Source organism: Globicephala melas, chromosome 17, assembly GCF_963455315.2.
Source record: "Globicephala melas chromosome 17, mGloMel1.2, whole genome shotgun sequence".
NCBI classification, from domain to species: domain Eukaryota; kingdom Metazoa; phylum Chordata; class Mammalia; order Artiodactyla; family Delphinidae; genus Globicephala; species Globicephala melas.
The window spans coordinates 61,666,585-61,688,661 of record NC_083330.1 but is presented as its reverse complement, the minus strand read 5'-3'; the positions used below and the strand labels follow the sequence as shown (position 1 = coordinate 61,688,661).

The 22,077-nt window shown below is 36.0% G+C and overlaps 2 protein-coding genes across 4 annotated transcripts in view; one reads left to right on the top strand and one right to left on the bottom strand.

Annotated features, from left to right (window-relative positions):
* Positions 1-10,690, bottom strand: part of MTBP (MDM2 binding protein) — a 71,886-nt gene extending 61,196 nt beyond the window's left edge. For both annotated transcript variants that reach the window (XM_030875691.2, XM_030875692.2), the window contains exons 1-7: positions 10,529-10,690; positions 9,172-9,252; positions 6,200-6,273; positions 5,953-6,104; positions 4,254-4,312; positions 2,139-2,283; positions 998-1,115 (exon numbers count right to left, since the gene is read on the bottom strand). In XM_030875691.2, the coding sequence (XP_030731551.1) occupies positions 998-1,115; positions 2,139-2,283; positions 4,254-4,312; positions 5,953-6,104; positions 6,200-6,273; positions 9,172-9,252; positions 10,529-10,646 (747 nt within the window). In that variant the 5' untranslated portion in view covers positions 10,647-10,690. The remainder of the gene's footprint in view (positions 1-997; positions 1,116-2,138; positions 2,284-4,253; positions 4,313-5,952; positions 6,105-6,199; positions 6,274-9,171; positions 9,253-10,528) is intronic.
* Positions 10,691-10,811: 121 nt separating this feature from the next.
* The window catches only part of MRPL13 (mitochondrial ribosomal protein L13), a 35,897-nt gene continuing 24,631 nt past the window's right edge, over positions 10,812-22,077 (top strand). The window contains exons 1-3 of one of the 2 annotated variants that reach the window (XM_030875700.3): positions 10,812-11,045; positions 14,288-14,411; positions 19,571-19,664. In XM_030875700.3, coding sequence (XP_030731560.1) covers positions 10,962-11,045; positions 14,288-14,411; positions 19,571-19,664 — 302 coding nt within the window. In that variant the 5' untranslated portion in view covers positions 10,812-10,961. The remainder of the gene's footprint in view (positions 11,046-14,287; positions 14,412-19,570; positions 19,665-22,077) is intronic. The other variant, XM_030875699.3, reaches the window with a different exon arrangement.

Here is a 22,077-nt window from a genome sequence, read left to right as displayed (position 1 = left end):
TAATTGTATCCTGCATTCTTCTTGTAGGCTATATGACTTGTTTACACTAAAACCACTTGCAAAGAAGATTTATCTGCAGATTTAACTTCCCCGAGATAAAGAAGAGCTGGCGTGCAAATCAACAAGAAGGGCCCAGCCATGTTAATTCCTGTTGTCTTATTAGAAGTTTTATTAAACTATAATTAAGAGTGAATTGAAAAGGAAAAAAAAAGTCTAGTAATTAGTACAATAAATCTTTATAGGAACACAACGAACTACTCGTGCTCCCATACTAAACAAACATTAAGAAACTTTCTTTTAGTTTTGCCTATAGACAGAAACACATAAAATACCAGGAACACTGATTTCGACATGGACACAGCTTATAAAAACCACCAAACATATTCATTCACGGTAAGGGATTGCAAAATAGAATTGGAGCCTCATAGAAATTTAACATTAGCGGGGTTTAATCTAATATTCTCATCTTATAGTTGAGAAATCTGGGGTCTAGTAAGGTTAAAAAAAAAATTGTTCAAAATCAGCTGGTTAGCAGAAAGCACTGATCACTTAAGGTGGTATCATAGGTAAGAAAACATGTTCTAAGCAGTTTTCCAGGAGTTTACATATGCAATGAACTAAAGCAGCTTGGATAAACATGAACTCAACTAATATTAAATTCTGCTTTAAAAGAATGTTACATTCTAGAACTGCAGTGCCCAAAACAATCACAGTCACTATTTAAATTTAAATTAATTAAAGTAAAATATAGTAAAAGATTCAGTTCTGTGTTTGAAGTAGTCAAGTATAAAGTGCTAGTAGCAACATGAAGCCAGTGGACTATTGTATAAGGATAAATTCAGAACATTTCCATTAATGAAGAAAGTTCTATTTAGATAGTGCTTTTCTAGAACATCTTTATATGGTACCTTTTCATTAGGATTCATTTAAACTATCTGTGTTGTAAATAAGGTCGAAAGGCCTGCTTTGCAAACTGTGATAACAGAAATCCACTTACCTTCCTTTCCCATATCTGAATCTTTCCCCTCCATAACTCCTTTGAATCAATAGCATTTCTGAGATCTTGTAAAGACACAATATTAGCAGAAAGGTATTCGGCAATTTTCTGACAACTTCTATAAATAAAAGTTTATGATAATTAAATATAGGGTTTTAAATTTGACTTAGATTTAATGGTTATAGTTAGCTACAAGCCAAACAGGCAAAAATGCAAAGTTTATATTGCTGCTTTTATCAACTAATATTATAGAACATTCATTAAGTCAGTCTCTGAAGAAGTTGCTATCGTGTGTTCATTTAATCTCAACATCCCCTTGAATTATGAGTAATTACCCTTAATACTACAGATGAACAGATTGTCCTATTATTATTTATTAATTTTAACATCAGATATACACATATGTACACACATATACACAGATTGAATGAATTCTTATCTTCAAAAGGAGAACTGCTCTCCTCAATTGTTCCCACACAGTTTTGTATGGAATTTCATAATAGCACTTATCACAGACTATCATGACTATTTGCATTCCTGTTCCTCCCTGTATTTCAATGAAAAAGATCAAATCTCACTTTCTTATTATCAGTATATATTGCTGTGCTTGGCATAAAGATAGTGCTCAATAAACAACTGCTGAGTGAAGAAAATCATGAAGTTAACAAATCTAATACTCATTTAAGGATCAAAACTGTAATACACAGTTGATCCTTACTAAAATGTCATAAAACACAACAGTATATATTTATTTCTACATTGCACATAAAACAAAAAACAAATATGACATTATAAATCTGGTGTATCCATGTATCCATGGTATTTATCTCGGTGTTCACTGGACAATACAAACCTATTTAAAAACACATAATGTGTTTGGAGAATTAATGCTCAATAATAGTTGTAAGAAAGCATCAACAACAGTTACTAAAAACTTAAAACTTCTCAGAAATATAAAGTATGAAATAAGAAAAATGTAGGTTCTTCTCAACAGATAAATCTCTAATCACAGTATGACATAAAACTATCTTGTCACATTTTAAAAAATCTTCAAAGGCTGGGTCTATTAAAAACAGGGTAGCAAGTTAATTGTAAAAGCGGACAACACAGATAGTGGTCAAATATGAACAAAGAAGCTTACGTTTCACAATGATTTCCTGCTATGGTAATTTTTGCTGAATACCATTCCTTCAAATGTTTTAATGCTCCTACAGTAGGCAAACAGTCTCTCAATTTAGGTGGATCTTTGTCAGAAGGCAACAGTATTATATCTATCATTGCTCTACCTAGAAAGAGATAAAGGCATTTTTGTAATTTTTTAAAAACATTTTTATTTTATATTGCAGCATAGTTGATTAACTATAATTTTTTAAAGATGTTAGATCTGGGGGCTTCCCTGGTGGCGCAGTGGTTGGGAGTCCGCCTGCCGATGCAGGGGACGCGGGTTCGAGCCCAGGTCTGGGAAGATCCCACATGCCATGGAGCAGCTAGGCCCGTATGCCACAACTACTGAGCCTGCATTCTAGAGCCCATGAGCCACAACTACTGAAGCCCACGCGCCTAGAGCCCGTGCTCCGCAACGAGAGAGGCCACCGCAGTGAGAAGTCCGCACACCGCAACCAAGAGTAGCCCCCGCTAGCCACAACTAGAGAAAGCCCGTGCACAGCAATGAAGACCCAGTGCAGCCAAAAAAATACATACATAAAATAAATAAGTTCAAAAAATAAATAAATAAAAATAAATTTAAAAAAAAGATGTTAGATCTGAAATGTCTCAAAACAGTACCTTGAACAACTGAATTTTACGTTTATTTAGAAGATGAAGAAGGATTTTAACTTTAATTGCTGAAATTCTTCAAAACAATATACATCTTCAGGAGTTCAAAATTTTTAAATGTTCACATTTGATTTAAAGCCATGTTACCTTGAAATAGCTAGCATATGCCAGAAAAACAATGAACTATATCATAATTACTTGCCAATTATGTGTCAGTGGTTAATTATACATTGCTCTTGAGATCATCAATGCTATTGTTGTACTGAACAGAGGGAAAAAAACCTGTGCAATTCATTATGTTCTTCTATACTTTATTTTGTTATATAAAAGGGAATGAATTAGTATAAAACTGTAATGTTCAAATAAATTATTTCTCTTTTTAAAGAACAATAAAACACTCAGAAAACTCAATTATACTGACAACATCATTGGTTCCTGAGAAAGAAGGTTAACTTCATGAAACTTTAAATTTTATAAAATGATAAATTTTACTGAAGGACCAGAAAAATCAAAATGAAACAGAAACCAAATAAAAGTTTGATAATGAAAGTATTCCAATTTGCCAAAATAGCAACTGTACATTCCATATTTTGAACTTCATATAAAAATCAGACACGTTTGTTTATCAATGTATTCAGTTATCTTCCATATAGGATCTCTTATACTAAAATATAATCTTGAATATAAGGATTAGACTGTGAGCTATAAAGTCCTTTATGATAATCACATATGCTTTACTCATCATTGTATACTCAGCTCCTAGTACGACGCCTGACATATAACAGACACAACAACTATCTGCCTAATAAATGACCTCCAATAATGAAAATATTCAGAAAAGTATTCAAAAGTATTTGTGGATGCCAAAGCGTACCAAGCTTTAGATGAATCAGCTACTTGATTCACACAAAGGAAGATTAATTTAAGACAAAATACAGTTTTAAGAATAGTATGATGCAGTATTTCATAAAATATGCTTTCTATTATAGGAAAAAAATGGATTGTGTAAAAAAATGCTGAGTCAAGGGCTTCTTTTACTGCATGACTTTCTATTTGATAATATGTATAGTGACTTCACACCATAAAAGTATGTTATCCAAATGATCTAGGTTAAAGAACTTCTTTTTCCAGGATTTGCTCATGGGAGTAGAGTTCTATAGAACATTGTGGAAAACAATGGTATATACAGTGCAAAGCTGCTTCTTCAGTAGTAACTGAAGAAGGAAACAGATAAGTAATTTCTTAAGTTCTAATTTTTGTCTAAGTAAATGAAAACAATTAAGAAAATTGTGATGTCTCAACAAGGTACTTTATTAAAGTAGTAGAGTATGATTTTTAACAACTTCATATAGAAAATTATTTTTCATTTTTCATTTCAAAGTTAGAAGTGAGAACACGAGCATAAAGAATGAATTTATCACTCATTCACAGAAAGTGTAAGATAAGGTACAAATTATTGAAAGTAGTCATAAAATATTACCAGGAGCAGGAAGTTTGTCTGATAACTGATGCAAATTTTCTGCAGATTCTTCATATAGGCTAAAATAAAACAGTAGGTTAGGAAAAAATATATATACACACATTACATATAATCATAATAGGTAATATTAATTAAATGGATCTATGTGCCATACACTATTAAATACTTAGCATTCAGCATTATCTCATTTGATCCTCATGACAATCCCATGAGGCATTACTATAATACTATTTTTATCCTCACTTTAAATAATTCACCTAAAGTCCACATAAGCTGTAGCTGTGGAAGCTAGGATTACCCTGAGTCCAAGTTCTTAGCCACACCCCCAAAACAAACAAACAGCATTAACAAAAAAGGGGAAAAAAGCCTTCCCTAAATTATATCTAGTATATTAAATATAAATCATAACTAATAGACCATTTTTCTGAACCTTAAAAGTAAGGTATTACTAAGTATTTAATAAAGAAGGCTACTGCTTTTCTCTGAATGGCACATAACAGCCCTGACAGGAAAATATGATACTCTCCTCCAATTCTTTAAAATCTATTCATTTTACCCATATGATGAATTTTTTTTCTCAAGATAGTTTATTATATAACATAAAGGTATTTAAATCCTTTATTATAAACTCACCATTGTCTAAAAAATTTAAGGCGCCTTACGGTAAAGTATAGTTTTCAAGCTCCCTCTTGTGGACATAATTATTAGGTCACTTACTAGAAATAATCACTTTTATACTTGCCATCTTCTAATAGTGGTGAGAAAACATATGGAATGGTAAGAGCCCTAAGGCTAGAAGGCATCTTAGAAATCATCTAAAAGGATCTCAACACTTTACAGATGAGAAAATAAAGCACCAGAGAAGTTAAGTGACTGGCCCAAGATTATATAATTAGAGACCACTTCTATTAGCCTCTGTTAAAATGCCTTTTCTATGGTTCTACAATGTCTCCGTTCATTAATCAGTATAAATAAATATAATTTGAAAACAGGAAAACACAATTTGAAAATCTGCAGCAATTTATAGAAGTATAATATTTGAATATTAAAATAAACAAAGGAGTTTTTTGTAATGAAGTATTACAGAAGACTGAAATGACAAGAATGAATTATGGTTCAGAGATGCTATATTTCATGAAGAAAAAAAATTATCAAAACTCACATCACCTGGATCATCTTATATACTGCACCACAATTCAAAAAACCTAAAAGTGAATTCAATCATCTACATACACCTCAGAAACTATGGATTTTAAAGGTGCCTGAAATGCTGAAGATACATATAAATTGAAGAAATCATATATTTCAGTCTCAAACAGCAAAATGAAAATGATACTGTGGTTTGAATGCCAGTTATTAACCTTAAATAAAGTTTCTATTCAAGCTCTTGAAATATAACATCAGGCAGAAGTTTGCTTCAAGAAAGTGACATATTAATAAAAATATCAATTTTTATGATTCCTGCAATTATGCAAGCTTAAGAAGCTAAACGTTTTCAGATACCAGTTTGTGCATTTTAAAGAATTTTATTCAAATAAAAGGCCCAAATTGCCTGTCTTCCAAAACAAAGAGTTGAAAATTTGAATTATGTAAAATTCCCTCACTATAGCTGCTAACATATCAAATCTTCACTCTCACGGCTAAAATACTATCTAATGTCAAATATTTTAAAGACATGATAGAAAGTACATAAGCATACTCAGCCAAGGATAATGATTCCCTGCTATTACTATCTTCGTCCTCAAAACACTCAACAGCACTCAAACATTCTTCGATATTTCTTTGAAGAACATCTTCAATTTCATCTTTTTCCACACCAAAATGTATCTCTTCCCAGTCAGAACTACAAAACTAATATAGCAAAAGATTGCATTAAATAATGGGTTCATGGAATTATTTATATTAACAAAGACACTCACTAGTGACTATTTTCTTATTTATATTACCTGATAAAATCCACATATTGCCTGCACTGCAAAGAACCACTTCCTGGAACCTGGTATACCGCCTACCAAACAGCCTTGAAAACAAAATCATACTTATTAGAAGAAAGGCATACCACAAATAAGCAGATGTTATAGCATACATACTTAGAGAGTTATGTAATTTTAATATATATATATATATATATAAAAAATATGGATCTTTAAAAATCTCTGCTAAAAATTCAAACAGGAGAAGCTGCCTAAAGAGCAAAATTATTCACTCACTATGAATACTCTGCTTTAGTTCATCACAATTCAAAATCTACATCATTATATTAATCATCATGTCAAACACTAAAATCTACTATAAAGATGTTGAAAAATACACCCACTCGATTACTCTTGAGTAATACAAAACCGTGCAAGTCATTTTAAGGAAAATGGTTCCCTCCTCAAAGACCATGAAGGTTTGGTTCAGCCTTGCCAAAGAGAGAGGAGTTAAAGAGTAACTTCAGCCTAGAGATAAAGAAGATGCTCTTCTTGGAGGCTGGAATATTACATGAAGATACAAAATTAAGGGTCACCCCAGGGTGTGAATCAAAAGAGCAATGAAGAATTTAGAGCTACAGAAATTGTATTCAAAGGAGGGAGAAGGAGAAATGTGATAACTGAGCCGAACTCATGGAAGCTAAGAATGATGCTAAGTGCCCATTACCAGTTACTGCCAAAATCTCAGAAGACTTTACCTCCTACTTCCTTAAGAAAATAGAAGCCGGGCTTTCCTGCTGGTGCAGTGGTTAAGAATACGCCTGTCAATGCAGGGGACACGGGTTCAAGCCCTGGTCTGGGAAGTTCCCACATGCCGCAGAGCAACTAAGCCCATGCACCACAACTACTGAGCCTGCACTCTAGAGCCCACGAGCCACAGCTACGGAGCACACGTGCCATAACCATTGAAGCCCGCGAACTCTAGGGCCCCTGTGCTGCAACCACTGAGCCCATGTGCTGCAACTACTGAAGCCTACGGGCCTAGAGCCCGCGCTCTGCAACAAGAGAAGCCACTGCAATGAGAAGCCCGTGCATGACAACAAAGAGTAGCCCCTGCTCACCGCAACTAGAGAAAGCGCATGCACAGCAACGAAGACCCAACGTAGCCAAAAATAAATAAATAAATTTATTTAAAAAATTAAAAATAAAAAAATAAAGAAAACAGAAGCCATTATAACTCCCATAACATCCTGTCAGCAAACATATTGCCCTTCCTGCATTCCCATTAGGTCTTTCCTCATTCTTCCCTGTTACATGTAAGAGGCACTACCCTTCTGATCAAGGTTATCCCTCAGACTTCTGCCGGGACCCCAGGCCACTGACTTTCCTGCATCTTCAATCTCTCCTTCTCTGTCATTTCCTTCCCATTAGCATTTAAATATGCACAAGTATTTTTCAAATTTTTTTTTAATCACTTTTAAATTCACCTACCTTTTCCAGTTACTACTATATCTCTTTCTTTACTCTTCAGGAAGATAAACTTTCTAAAAGCACTATCTACACTTGACTGTCTCTATTTCCTGTTTACCTTTTCTATTCCCCTTCTAATCCAATTTAATCTGTTCTTCTGTCTCCAACATGCCATTGAAACTACACTTACCAAAGTCACCAATGACTAATGTGTTTCTAAATTTAACAGTTAGTCCTGTTGGTACTTGACCTCTCAACGTAAGACTAAGAAAGGAATCGAAAATGACACATTTGACTACTTTCTCCCGAAAACATTTGCTTTCTGTGGAACCTATCTTTCCCACTGCTCCTTCTCATTCCTTTAAAAACTGGTGTTCAGCTCCTTTAAATACTGGGATTCATTTCAAGATTTTCTGCTATTCTCACTATCCAAAACAATCCCATCCTTTCTCATGGCTTGAACTGACATCTATATGTTGATGACTCTATAATCTGTTTCTCCAGCTTCACTCTCCTTTGCAGTTCCTGACACATGTATCCAACTTTTACAAAATATTTTCACTTTGCAGTCTTACAGGCAACTAATCACATGTTCTTAATTGAACATGTCATAGTCCATCAAAATCTTTCTTGCAATACTAGTACTGACTTAAATTATACCAACTTGAAAAATTAATGAGTATTACCAGCACTTGGCAAACTGGCTAAGGTAGCATATAGATAGTATAAATAATGTCCCAAAGGTGACAGTTGAAACCCAAGAGACAGGTTCTCTGATGAAAGAGAAAGGAACAGATTGTACAGTCATGCGAACTATAAAGGTATCAAAACAAGCACACTCTCCCTGACATCTCCAGAAACTTCCTTCAGCTTTTAGACCTGTTTTGATATCTCCTTTTTTCTGAGCCTCTGAAAGACACTCTCAGATAGAGGCCAAGAAAAGGAAGAAAAAAAGAGGATAACTAACAAAGATGTAAATACATGGATCTGTATAATGCCAATAGAAACCAAAGGAGAAAAGATTTTTACAAAGTAAAGAGTATTTTATTTTTAAAAAAGTCAAATACTTTGAAAAAGTTAAAGCAGATAAGAATGGAGAAAAGATTACTGAGTTTAACAATTATGAAGTGCTTTTAAAAGAATCAGTAAGAGGTAAGGATGGAAAAATAAAAGGTAAGGAAATGGGTATAAGATTAATGATGTATTTGTACTCATGACAAAACCACAAATCCTCCTTATAATGCCACATTACTCTATCTTATATGGAGCTGAAGATGGGCAAGAAAATCTCATAAAGGGAACAAAACTCAAACTGAGACCCTAAAATAATTTTCATAACAACTTTATGACATCCAAGCATCAGGAAGAGAGGGATAGCGTCTTTTCCATTTTGTATTTATTTCATTGCTTCCCTATCCCAGTGACTTGTACACAGTCAACAAGTGTTTCTTGGACTCCCATGTGACGAGATTAATTAAATTTATTTCCAATGCAAATGCTGTGCCAGTGAAAAGAGGGGTTTATGTTTTACTTACCAGGGAAGGTACTACCTTCTGGATTAATTGAAGCATTAATGCTTCTTTTCAGGAGGTGATAAACATTTGCTGCTCTTAAGTCTGAAAAAGAAAAAAACAAAGTCAACTGGGTTCAAGAGTTACACAATGTAGACCTATTCCAGTTTCACCATCAGAGATTCTCAAGTACACTATATTGTACATAAAAGAACTACACTCTGTTCAAGTTTTGATATAATAAATCTAAAGCAAGCAGAGAAAATAGGTAAAGCTCCCGGTTTGCACATGCCTGCCAGTTAACACAAATCCAAAATTCCCCCAAAAGAATAATTTTAAACGGAGAAGGAAAATCTTGTTACAATACTCTGTACACAACCCCATACACTTCCTCCTCAAAGCGCCGCTTTATCAAAACAAGCTAAATAAAATGCAATACAGGGCTTCCCTGGTGGCGCAGTGGTTGAGAGTCTGCCTGCTGATGAAGGGGACGCGGGTTCGTGCCCCGGTCCGGGAAGATCCCACATGCCGCAGAGCGGCTGGGCCCGTGAGCCATGGCCGCTGAGCCTGTGCGTTCGGAGCCTATGCTCCACAACGGGAGAGGCCACAACAGTGAGAGGCCCGCATACCGCAAAAAAGAAAAAAAAAAACTTAAAAAAAAAACGCAATACAGATTCTAGACAGGAGCACTAAAAAGCTGTGCATTCTCAAACGGTCGTAATTGTCTTAAATTTATAATTTGTTTTGTTTGTTTTTTTGCGGTACGCGGGCCTGTCACCGCTGCGGCCCACTCCCGCCGCGGAGCACAGGCTCCGGACGCGCAGGCCCAGCGGCCATGGCCTACGGGCCCAGCCGCTCCGCGGCATGCGGGACCCTCCCGCACCGGGGCACGAACCCGCGTCCCCTGCATCGGCAGGCGGACCCTCAACCACTGCGCCACCAGGGAAGCCCTATAATTTGTTTTTTAACTTAGTTTATGTGTGGAACGTCTCCTCCCGTTAGGATGTAAACTCTAGGAAAGTAAGATCCTTTTCCATCTTGTTCCTTTCTGTATTACCTGCATTTGGAACACAGGAGGCAGAACTACCTATTGAATGCATATATGTCCAAAGAACAGAAATTCCATTTCCAAGGCGTAGGGAATTTATACAGTTAAATAGTTACTGTGTCGGAAACTTATGAGCGCTGGAATCTTACATCCACAATTTTGTCCCTATTTTTTCTACGGAGAAAATATTTTTATCAGCCCGTACCAGGTCGATCCCAGATAGAGTCACAGCTTCCTGGGACAACTCCATACAGGTCACTCCAGCAGAACTTGATCACAATTTTTTTCTCCTCCCTGCAAGCCGCTCCCGCTCTTTCTCAGCCCAGCGCTTACCTGGCTGTTTCTCGGTACCCTCAGAGGACGAAGCCCCTGGCCCATGCTCCGCCACCGCACTCGCCGCCGACGGGACTTTTTCTTCCTCCCAGATCACTAGGAGTAGGTACCGATCCATCTCTCAGGGCTGAGGCCCCGTTTCAGGTCTCTGCTTCCACATCCAAACAGGCCCGCGCTACTGACGCACTTCCGGTTCCTTCTACTTAGGTCGGCTGGAAACTGTGTGCCCTCCATTGGTTTTCCGCAGCTTTTCCAGCAAGCGAGTTACTTTCGGGGGTTATTCTCTCAATAACTAGATCATTTCCTCCCTTCATGACGAAGCTGCTACGGTGGCAAGATTGGAGGAGATGCAGGAAAAGCAGAGAAGCAGACGAGTGCTGGCTTGTCTAGGATCTGACATGTTCGGCTGCATGCGTTTCCCGCCGGGCCCTTGATGCTGCGGGACAGGTCTTGGATCCTGGAAAAAGGACTGTCCTGCTACTGGGGAAACATGTCGAGTTTTTCTAGGGCGCCCCAGGTGAGATCGGACTCTTGTAGCTCGATGGCATTCATTACGCTGACAGAAGGAGGTCGGATTTAGTGAAGCTGAGTAGGATGGGAAGCCGGGTCCTTGGGCCAGGAGATGCTTCGGTGAAGCACAAAGGGTGGTGATTCTGACCACCACTTGCTGTCGTTTTCTTGGTACTCCTACCCTCCCCTTTTCAGTCAACCCCTCTCGTGTTTCTCCCCCCCCCCCCCCGGTCGGGAAGAAGGAGGGAAGGTCAGAGAGGTAATAAGCTGGATCATATAGGGCATTGTAGACTATTGTAAGAGTTTGATTTACTGAGCAAAATAAGGGGAGTAACATGATCTCGCTTAAGTGTTAAAAGGAGCATTCCGACTGCTGAGTCGAGAGTAGACTGTACAGAGATGGGGATTGGTGGAGAAGAGAACCAAAGAATCTGTTTGGAGGCTATTGAAATAATCCCGGCTAGACATGATGGTGGCACAAACCAGACTTAGTAACTGTGTAGTATTGAAAAGTGGTCACGTTCCGTTTGAAGGTGGAGCCAACAGGATTTCCTGCAGGACTGTATGTGCGCCGACAGCAAAAGAAAAAACAAGGATTATTCCAGGGTTTTTTGTTTCAACAACCGGAAGAACGTTCCATCAACTGAGATAGGCAAGGCTGAGATTGAAGCAGGTTTCAGGAGGAAGAGCAGGAGTTGGTCTAAGCCGCCTCTTAGTCTAGTCCTGCTCCAAGTGTGATTCCTTCCTTGGACTGTTTGTTACCTGTCCCTAATGAGGTAAATACAGGAAGTAAAATTAAACATTAAAAAACTGTAGCAGGGCTTCCCTGGTGGCGCAGTGGTTGAGAGTCCGCCTATCGATGCAGGGGACACGGGTTCGTGCCCCGGTCCGGGAAGATCCCACATGCCGCGGAGCGGCTGGGCCCGTGAGCCATGGCCGCTGAGCCTGCGCGTCTGGAGCCAGTGCTCCGCAACAAAACTGTAGCAATTTGACATTGTGGCAGTATTTTAATTGTTTTATCAAAGGTTTTGTTTTTTGTTTTGTTTTTTCTATCAGGTATTGGTCTGCAGTGGATTGGGGAAAAACTAGTCTTCTGCTGCATATGGTTTAAAAAGCACTGTAGTGTATATGCCAGGTGGGCAATTGAATGCAAGTGTAGAGTTCAGGAAAGAGGTCCAGGCTGGAGATGTAAATTAGGGAATCATAAACATACAAATGGCATTTAAAGTTATGGGTCTGGATGAAGCCTGTGTGGAAATGTGTAAAGAGAAGAGAGGAGGACCAAGAACAGTTCTGGAACATTTCAACATTTCAGAGGCAAGAGAAAGAGAGAACTAGCATGACAGGAAAACAAAACAAAACAAAGCAATAGAGGGTGGTGTCCTGGAAATCAAGTGAAGAAAGAATACCTGGGAGAGGGGAATGATCAACTGTGTCAAAGACTTAGAATTGACCAGTGGATTTAGTAATGTGAAGGTCATGGTAAACTTGGCAGGCAGTAGTGTGCTGGTGATGGTGTGGGAAGATAAAAGCCAGGGTGGAGTAGGTTGAAGAGAGAATGAGGAGAGACAAATTAAAGTAAAGACAACTCTTTGCAAGAGTTTGCTACAAAGAAGAGGAAAGAAATGAGGCAGTCGCTGGTAGGGAAGGGAGGTCAGGAGTTTGTTTTTTTTATGGATAATTTTAATCATACATAAAAGTAGATACCACCCAATTTCAAAAATCTCACAGCCAATATCATTTAATCTGTACCCCCATTCATTTATTTCTCTTACTTATGAATTTGAGGTAAATCTCAGACTCATATTATTTCATCAGTAAATATTTCAATATGTTCTTTACAAGATAAGGATTTTTTAAAAAATCCCATTACCATTTATCAAAGCTAAATGGAAATTTAACAGCAATTCCTTAGTATCATCAAATATCCAGTATGTGTTCAAGTTTCCAATTTTCTTACACATATCATGTATATTATATAAATATGTAATATTTTTACGGTTTCTTCCTTTGGATTAGGATCCAAAGTAGCAATAAGTTGCTATTTTTTTTATGTCTCTCTTAATAATAGGTTCCTTTTCCTGTCTTTTTTTCTTACAGTTTATTGAAGAAACAAGATTGTCCTGTAGACAATTGAATTGAATTTTTTTTTTTTTTTTTAGTTCATAAGCTGAGAGAGGTATGGAAAGTATATGGGCTAGAAGCTCTTTATTTGCAAAGAACATGATCATCTATGTAAAAACTGGAATTTACAAAAAGTTACTAGAACTGATAAATGAGTTTAGCAAGGTTGCAGGGTACAAGACCAAAATACAAAAATGTAGTACATTTCTATATACTAGCAACAATCAGAAATTTAAATTAAAAATACAATACCATTTACAATGGCATCAAAATATATGAAATAAACTTGACAAAAGATATAAAAGGGGAATGGGGTAGAGACTAGAAGAATGAGAACAGGAAAACAGCAGATTGGTAAGCAGTTTTAGAAGCTGATTTGAGATTTGTGATAATTAAATTTAAGATAAAACCAGAGAGCCTAGTTGTACTTTTGCCAGCACTGTTTGGCTGCTTGTGTATATCCATAGAGAAAGCATCTGATCAAGATCTTTCTGGCCTGTGCTTTTCTTAGAGTTGGAAGGCAGTGATGGACACAAAGACAGCGGTTTAGTCCTGAGCCAGCCTAAGATGTCTATCTAAGGCAGTGTTTTAAAATTTAAGTTTATTCAACATCATCCATCTATGCTTTTCCAGCTACATTCTGCTATGTAACTCTCCCTTGGAATTAAACTCCTGAATAGTCTTCAGTTCATAATTGGCCACTCATCTTTCAATGTTAATGTACCTTCCAATCTCAAAATATTTTTGAAGACCTTCATAAACAACTTCTACTTTCATAAGAGCTTTTCGTGACCCCTCCAGATTCTATTCTATGCGGTACAAAAAATATAAGTCATAATGTAAAGGGAAATAATATCTTTGGAATGTTTTTAAAAGAGCATAACCCATATTGCTAATAGAAAAGCAAGCAGGAAAGATCACTGTGTTAATCTTTGCAGAGTAATGAGAACAGATCCCCCTTTTCCAGAAATAGAAATGAGAACAAAAAAATTATTTAGTGATAGGATCTTTTTTCATAATAATTATTGATGTTAACTGTAGATTATGTGTGATGGTATATAATAGCAAACTCAGCTGTTTCCATTTAATTAGAATTTTCTTTGTTTCCTCTTCTGTCTTTTCAAGCAATGGGCCACTTTTGCTCGAGTTTGGTATCTCTTAGATGGGAAAATGCAGCCCCCTGGCAAACTTGCTGCCCTGGCATCAGTTAAACTTCAAGGATTGCATAAGCCTGTGTACCATCAACTGAGTGAGTATCATTTTAGACCTGTTATTGGTAATCACAGTTTTCATGTCAGGATAGAATTTTGAAGATGTTTGACTGGGCTGTTTTTTTTATTTTTTTTTTATTTTTGGTTGTGTTGGGTCTTTGTTGCTGCGCGCAGGCTTTCTCTAGCTGTGGCGAACGGGGGCTACTCTTTCTTGCGGTGCGTGGGCTTCTCATTGCGGTGGCTTCTCTTGCTGCAGAGCACAGGCCCTAGGCACGTGGGCTTCAGTAGTTGTGGCACGTGGGCTCAGTAGTTGTGGCTCACGGGTTCTAGAGCACAGGCTCAATAGTTGTGGCGCACGGGCTTAGTTGCTTCACGGCATGTGGGATCTTCCGGGACCAGGGCTCGAACCTGTGTCCCCTGCATTGGCAGGCAGATTCTAAACCACTGCGCCACCAGGGAAGCCCTGGGCTGTTTTAAGGATCTGTTTTTTACTGAGGATCCCTTATTCCATTCTTGTTAAAAACCTGTTGGGGGCGGGACTTCCCTGTAAGATCCAAGTATCAGTTCTTACTCTTCATCTTGCCTGACCTGTCAACAGCATTTTTTGTAGTTGATCATAGTTTAAACTTTATTTTGAAACATGAAATATACAAAGATATATTTAGATAGATAGAGATGTATTCCTCTACCTATATATGAATATAGATAATATTTTAAAGAAAATTAATAATAATGGTGGTGAAATGAATACCCATACACTCAGCATTTGGGTTGTTTTCCTCTTTTTTGCCGTTACAAACAACATTGCTATCAGTATTCTTGTACCTTTTTCCCAGGGCACATGTGGAAGAGTTTCTCTGAGGTCTGTCTGTAGGACAGGAATTACTGGGTTGAAAATGGGAACCTAGTTAGTCTTTATATGCAGGTGTTTTCATTATTCCTCATCTCAGTAACGTTGATGTTGTCGTTCTTTTTAGTTCTGACTACTCTAGTAAATGGGAGATGCTCTTTCTTTGTGGTTTAAATTTGCATTTTCCTGATTGCACATGGAGCTGAGAATCTTTTCATTTGTTTATTGGCCTTTTGTCATTTCCCATTTTGTAAAAGGTCTATGCATTTCTTTTTCCCATTTTTCCACTGAGTTGTTTGTCCTTTACTTCTTTCTAACTTTTATTATAAAAATGTTCACATTTTCAGAAAAGTTCAAAGAGTAGTACAGTGAATTTCTCTATACCAGCCACCTAGAATACCCAATTATTAATATTTTATCATATATTTTACTCAATGATTTGAAAATAAATTACAGATATCATTATACCTCCCCCTAAATATTTCAGCATATGTCACCCAAGAACAAAGATATTCTCCTATGTAACCCAAATGCCATTATCACACCTAAATATTAACTTTTATAGCCCTTCCTGTAAATATGGCCATCGTTTGTCATATTGTTTTTCTGGGAAATTGTATGCCAGTTTTCAAATAAACATGTTTACAGTGATTATGAACACATGAAACATACCCAGTATATGTTAGAAAAAACTTAAAACAACATATTTGTAAATTGAAAATTGCGTGCAGTTTGTTTTGATTTTAGTGACATCTTATGGACATGAAAAGTCCAAAGTTTTGCTGATAAAAACCAAATATTAAATATAGTGAAACAAAAATGCAATTCATTCTTTAAGAAGTAAATTTCTAATTTCATAGAAAAGCTGTTCTCCATTACCAGGGAAGGATGGCCCGACAGGCAGCCCCAAAAGCTCCTCTGGTGTTCTAGCAGCACGCTTATTCATCAGTACTTAAGGAATACTTTTGCAGTAATGACGTGCTTGTAAGGAAGCAGAACTTTAATTCAGTGGACAGATAAGTGCTACACTTTAAGAAGAATTAGGTGGCTACTACTGGTTCCACCTTCTCCCAAATTTTGTGAAAGGAGGGCATTCTTCTCCTAACTCCAGATCATCTCGATCTTGACCCAGACCACAGTTTCCATAAAAAAATAACCTTATAAGTGGAACGTTGGTTTGCCACAGCATCTCACAAAGTCCATGGACCTGTATGTATGTTCAGATACATAATGTATACAATATTTGAACTATTTTATAGGCACTCCCTTCTCCTTCTGATTAGAGCTGCCCTCCTGAATGGGAGACTTGGGAGCTCTTTGAACATGTTTGCTTTTCACTGATACAGGAAAAGGAAGGCCACTTGGTGATTTTTGGATTGTGCCTTATTCTTCTTGAGGATTCCATTCTTTTCACTGCCTACAAATTAATCAGTTAAGGAGAACCATATGAGCATTTAAAAGAAGCAAAGGGAAACCTTTCTTAAGCATTATCTAAAGTTATTAGATCATCTTAAAATACTTCTGGTGCACATGGAATGAAATCAAACGAAAGTTTCACACAGTTCTTAAAGGTTAATGTTATGAATGTTAGCACACCAAACAATTCTAACGATTCACTAGTCTAGTATTCACTAGTATTCTGCCTTGCATTATTTATTTAAATCTTTTAAGGATTTGTTAGAAAAAAAAGTTTAGAATGCTCTTCTTAAAGTTACACAGCTAACGTATGTTCCTCTCTTACTATTCAGTTGTGTCAGTCTATTTCAAATGTTAACTCTGCGTCGTTTAAATTTTACAGTCTTAATCGCACATTTATTCTTCATCTCACTCCTAGAATATCACTGTACAAAGCACTGAAGCTTTTGCTCCAGGTTATATCTAGAATTCATGCCTCTTTTAAAAAGAATAGTTACATATTATCATAAATTTGAACAACACACCTTGTTCCTCTCACAACTTCTTTACACTCAGTAGATTTTGTGGTAACTTACATGATCATCTGTCACATTAGCCCTGCAGAATTTCAGGGATGCTAAAAAAACGTTGAAGTAGGCATTTGGACATTTGTCCTTCAAGGCTGGAAACAAACATAAAGGCCAAAGCCAACCTTTGTTGCTTACTAAATTGGAACAGCTATTTTTCAAACGTTTCTCAAACCGAATCTTGTAAGGAGACCCAATATGTAAAAGCAGTGTTGCACTGGATGAAGGAGACCTTAGATTCCCTGACATAAACCTTTGAGTTTTCCCTTTGATTGAATTAGTTTGAATTTTATTTGGCCATTTAATTTAGCACCTAATATTATAAAAAGAAATCAAATAGGGTCAGAAATCTAAGTTGATAAATTTTTGTAAATAAACTCAATTCCTTTTTCTAAAAATTGCTTATTACTAAACTTTAACTTTTAAAAAAAGTTTTTAAGTTTGAAAGATATTAATTAACTTCTACCATCTCTTGATCAGGCAGTAGAGTTCCAATTTATATGTATTTGGTGCATATTGTAAAATGTAAAATGTTTCAATTAAAATTTTAAAATGACATATCTATTTATTTGGATTAATAGAAATTTAGATAGAAATGATTGCACTGTATCCAGGATTTTAGGCTTTAATCATAATATTGGCTTTTGTTTTAATATCTAGTGCAGTTAAAAAAGATTTAATTGCTGGTTGGTTTTAATTAGAGACAGTGGAGAAGTGCTTCTAAGAATTATTAAATACAGTAGAGATTTGGCATAAGTTATTAAGGGAGAATAATTTTTCCCAGATTAGATGTTCATACCTTAGAGCTGAAAGAAGACGACTGTCAACTGATTTGTGGTATTCTTTCTAATGTCCCTTGAGATCCTTTTTGAAGTAAAAATGTGTTTTGAATGGCGCAAAATGCTTTTTGCATATTTAAAGCTTAAACAACATTTAAAAAATAAATTCAGGTTTATTAGAAAGTTAAAGATTCCATTTTTCCTCCAAATAGGTGTCACAGAAAGAGCCTGAACAGGGAGTTAAATACCTTGTTGTGAGCTTTGACAAATCACTTAATCTTAACAAGCCTTAGCTTCTTCAACTCTAAGTGTCCGGTTGAAAGCTAGTGTAATTTCGGCATTATTTGGGACTGTGTAGGCATCTTCTCACCCTCTTCATTTGTTCTTCAGGTTCATTTGCCCAACTGCCTTAGTAGCCCACCATGGGTCACTTTTGGGAACTTTAGTCACTTAATTTGCCAAAGAGTCAAACTTTCCTTTTCAACCAGCTAACAGCAAGCTTCCCATTCCCAGATCTTTCCTTCCCACCCCTGGATTCCCTTACACGCTAATGAAGAAAACTCACCTGCTTTATCCTCTTTCCTTTACCCTTGCCTTATATAAACTATGAACTTCTCACTGAAAATTCTGTCACTCACATTCAAGCTCTGCGTAGACTCTTATAATGTAATCTTCAGTTTTGAGATACTGTACTTATTTATACTTATTTTTTCAGTGGTGATTTTTTTCAAATAGATAACCTTCAAGAATCTTTTGAAGTTTGTTTTTCTATTACTAGAATAGGCACTTAATAAATGTTTCTGACTACTTGATTTTGTCATGTACAGTGACTTGTGAAAACTTACACGTTGACTTCTCAGGTTTTTTTTTTTTTAGATGAACAGCCAGGCCTAGGGGTACTTTTCACTGGAAAATTAATCCAAAACATATATTTTGATTTTCAGATCATCTGTTGCATCAAGTATATGTGTACTCATAGTTGCTAGTCGCGGTTTAAATTTAACTAGTTAAATGTGTTTGGAAAAAAACCTTGGGTTAGTAGTTAAGCATAAGACCCTAGTATTCTTTTCTCTGAATTTGAAAAGAATAATCAATTATGATGTTTTACATTTGTTTCCAATTTACCTGTTGGTAAAACAAACCATTTTTCATCTATATGCATATGGTTTTCATTTTCTCTTTTATTTTTAAGGGAAAATTTGTATGAGATATTTAAAAGTGGTGAAGTGTAATTAATAGTACATTTTAATGAAGTGTAATTATTGATCGGCAGAGAAAATAGGAGTAACAGTAGTTTGCCTTTAAAAGATGTGTCATTGTTACTGGCATCTTTATTGAATTCTCTTTTACCTTCCAGTGTTGAGATTTTCCAACTGTCCAGCCAACTCTTTCGATGCTTAGATGTTATGTGAAAGAGAAACATAAATCTATTCAATGATTTTGATGTTGCACTGTGACTTGCTTTATATTTTTTGATGTGTTTTTTGGACTTTGATAAGCTTTATAAAAAACCAAGCTCACTTTTTCTTAAAGTCAAGAATTTTCATATAAAATCTTTTTTTTTTCTTTGTTCTTTTTAAATCTAGGTGACTGTGGAGATCATGTTGTCATAATGAACACAAGGCACATTGCATTTTCTGGAAACAAATGGGAACAAAAAGTATACTCCTCACATACTGGGTAAGATAATGCTTTTGTCAGGGAAGATAGGCAGTTGAATATATTACTTTAAGAATATTATTGGTCTTATTTAAAAGAAAAAAGGTTTTTTCGAAATTTAAGAAAATACCAATTTTGTTCATGCCACATGTATGATTTACTCAATCAAAAAAACTGCAATACTGTACCAAATACTCATGATTACCTGAGAATATTCGTTTTTCCTGGAAGCTTTTCATATAACCTCTCTGATCTAGATTCTTCCCATTTTTTAGTCAGTCTTCTCACTTCTTTCTTTCTGTTTCCTATAATTCATCTTACTGCTGTTTCCAGAACCATCTTGAACTTCTAAAAGCACATGAGATATTGAAAGAATGGTGAGTGAAATCCCAAGTTTGGAAGATACCTAAAATCTCCACAACATGCCTTTCAAGTTATAGGTCTGCCTATCTGAATAGTAGCTATCTCCTAGCTCATGAGGCAGCCCATTCATTCTGCCTTTGATGTGGTCTAAATTTTAGAAAGATCTCAATGCTCTTGAGTCATCATCTGTTTTCCTCTAGCTTTCAGAATGGTCTTAGTCCTTTTTTGGACAGTGTAAAATTATATCTTCCACATGACATCCTTCAGATAGTTTTGAGACAATGATCAGCAAGTACCCACTGATCTGTCTTTTCTCTAGACTAAACACCTGTAGTTCCTTCAAAGTTCTTTTTATGGCTTCCATTCAGATGTCTTATCTCCATTATACCTTGGTCACTGTTCTCTGGGTGCAATCACTGCTTATCAGTATCTTTCTTAACTAAATACACTCACCTGGCTGTGTTTTAGTGGTTTTCTGGTATAATGTGACTCCACCATCTTTCAGTTATGCAATCTTCTATTGTAGTAGAACTTTTCTTCAAGGCCACATCACTATGTGCTACATTGAGTTCACCATCAGCTAAAACTTATAGGTCTTTTTCAAACATGCTGCTGTTCAACCATGTATCCTCCTTCCTGTGTATTTTAGTTGCATTCTAATCAACTGTAGTACCTTAAGTTTACTCCATGTAAATTGTATCTCTGGCCTTCTAGGATCTTTTGAGATGTTGATTATGTCATGTAATGTGTCAGTTAACCCCTCAGTTTCAGGTCATGTACAAATTTAGTTAAGCATACCTTCTTCAGTATCATGCAAGATATGATTAAAAATGTTGGCTTTTCATTCTTGATCAAAATTATTATTTTTTATTTCCAAGTGCACCTTCATCTTAGACAGGCAGACTTTGATATTCCCATCTGTTTCTTTTCCTCTCTTGCCCAAGTAGGTCTTAAATGCTTGGGATAACTTTTTTGCTTCCATTAGCCAGCCTTTGCCCATTCCTACACTTAAACACTTTCATGAACTCTTTATTTAATGTAACAAAAATGAATTCACATCCATCTTTAGTAATTTTTACTGTTGGTAAATCTCTATATACAAACCAAGTTTTATAAAATTTCCAGGTAATTGGGAAAGAAATGTGAAAATACAAGATAACAATGTGATAAAACATAAAGTATTTTTTTCCTGGAGAGAAAGAATACAGGAATAGAAGTCTAGACAGGTATTTCTTTTTTTGAGGCTGAAATTCCATGAAGCAAATGAAAGAGCATGAGTTTGAAAATTATCCATCTTTCTCAGCAAATTTCTAAATTTGCTTTCTTAAGTTTTATTCCTAAAACGTGTTTCTCTAAATCATCTTTAAAATGTTTTCAAGTCTTGTTGAAAGAAGCTTATAAAAGGAATCATATTTAGGTAACCTTACATTTTTCTTGCAGTCTATTGCCTTTACATTTTATTTTTCCCTTCCTCAAAAATCATTACCATTCAGTGTAATAAAACCTTGCATCTGTATGTTGTTTTTGTTTTAAATTTCTTAAGCACTGTCACTTGACTCTGATAAAAATCTTGAGAGGTAGATGGGGCAGATATTATCATTTTCCTTATATGAGCAAACTCACATATAAAGAGATGAAATGAGTTGCCTAATATTATACTGGTAGCCACTGGCAAAACCTAGATTCCAGACCTGGATCTGGGGTATTCAAGTTACCAAGATGCCCTCAGTACTATCCCAAATATTTTTTTTAATCTACATTTTATATATAATTTTGATCTGAACACAATGAAATATTTTATTACTTAGAACCAACACATGACTTCCTGTTAATAGGAAACAGGAGCACGACTTGTTTAGAGTATTAACTTGCCTTCAGAACCAAGTAGTCTACCACTGTTTCTCCAAACCTGACCCCTAGCTTATTCACTTTGTCTGATTTGTCAGGGAATGTGAAACATTCTGGCACTTTGCTTTTTTTTTTTAATTCAAATAGTGATAAACTAAGCAGTGATAAAAATGTTTGACTGAATGAGTGAATGAATGAATGATGAATAACTTTAACTTCCAGT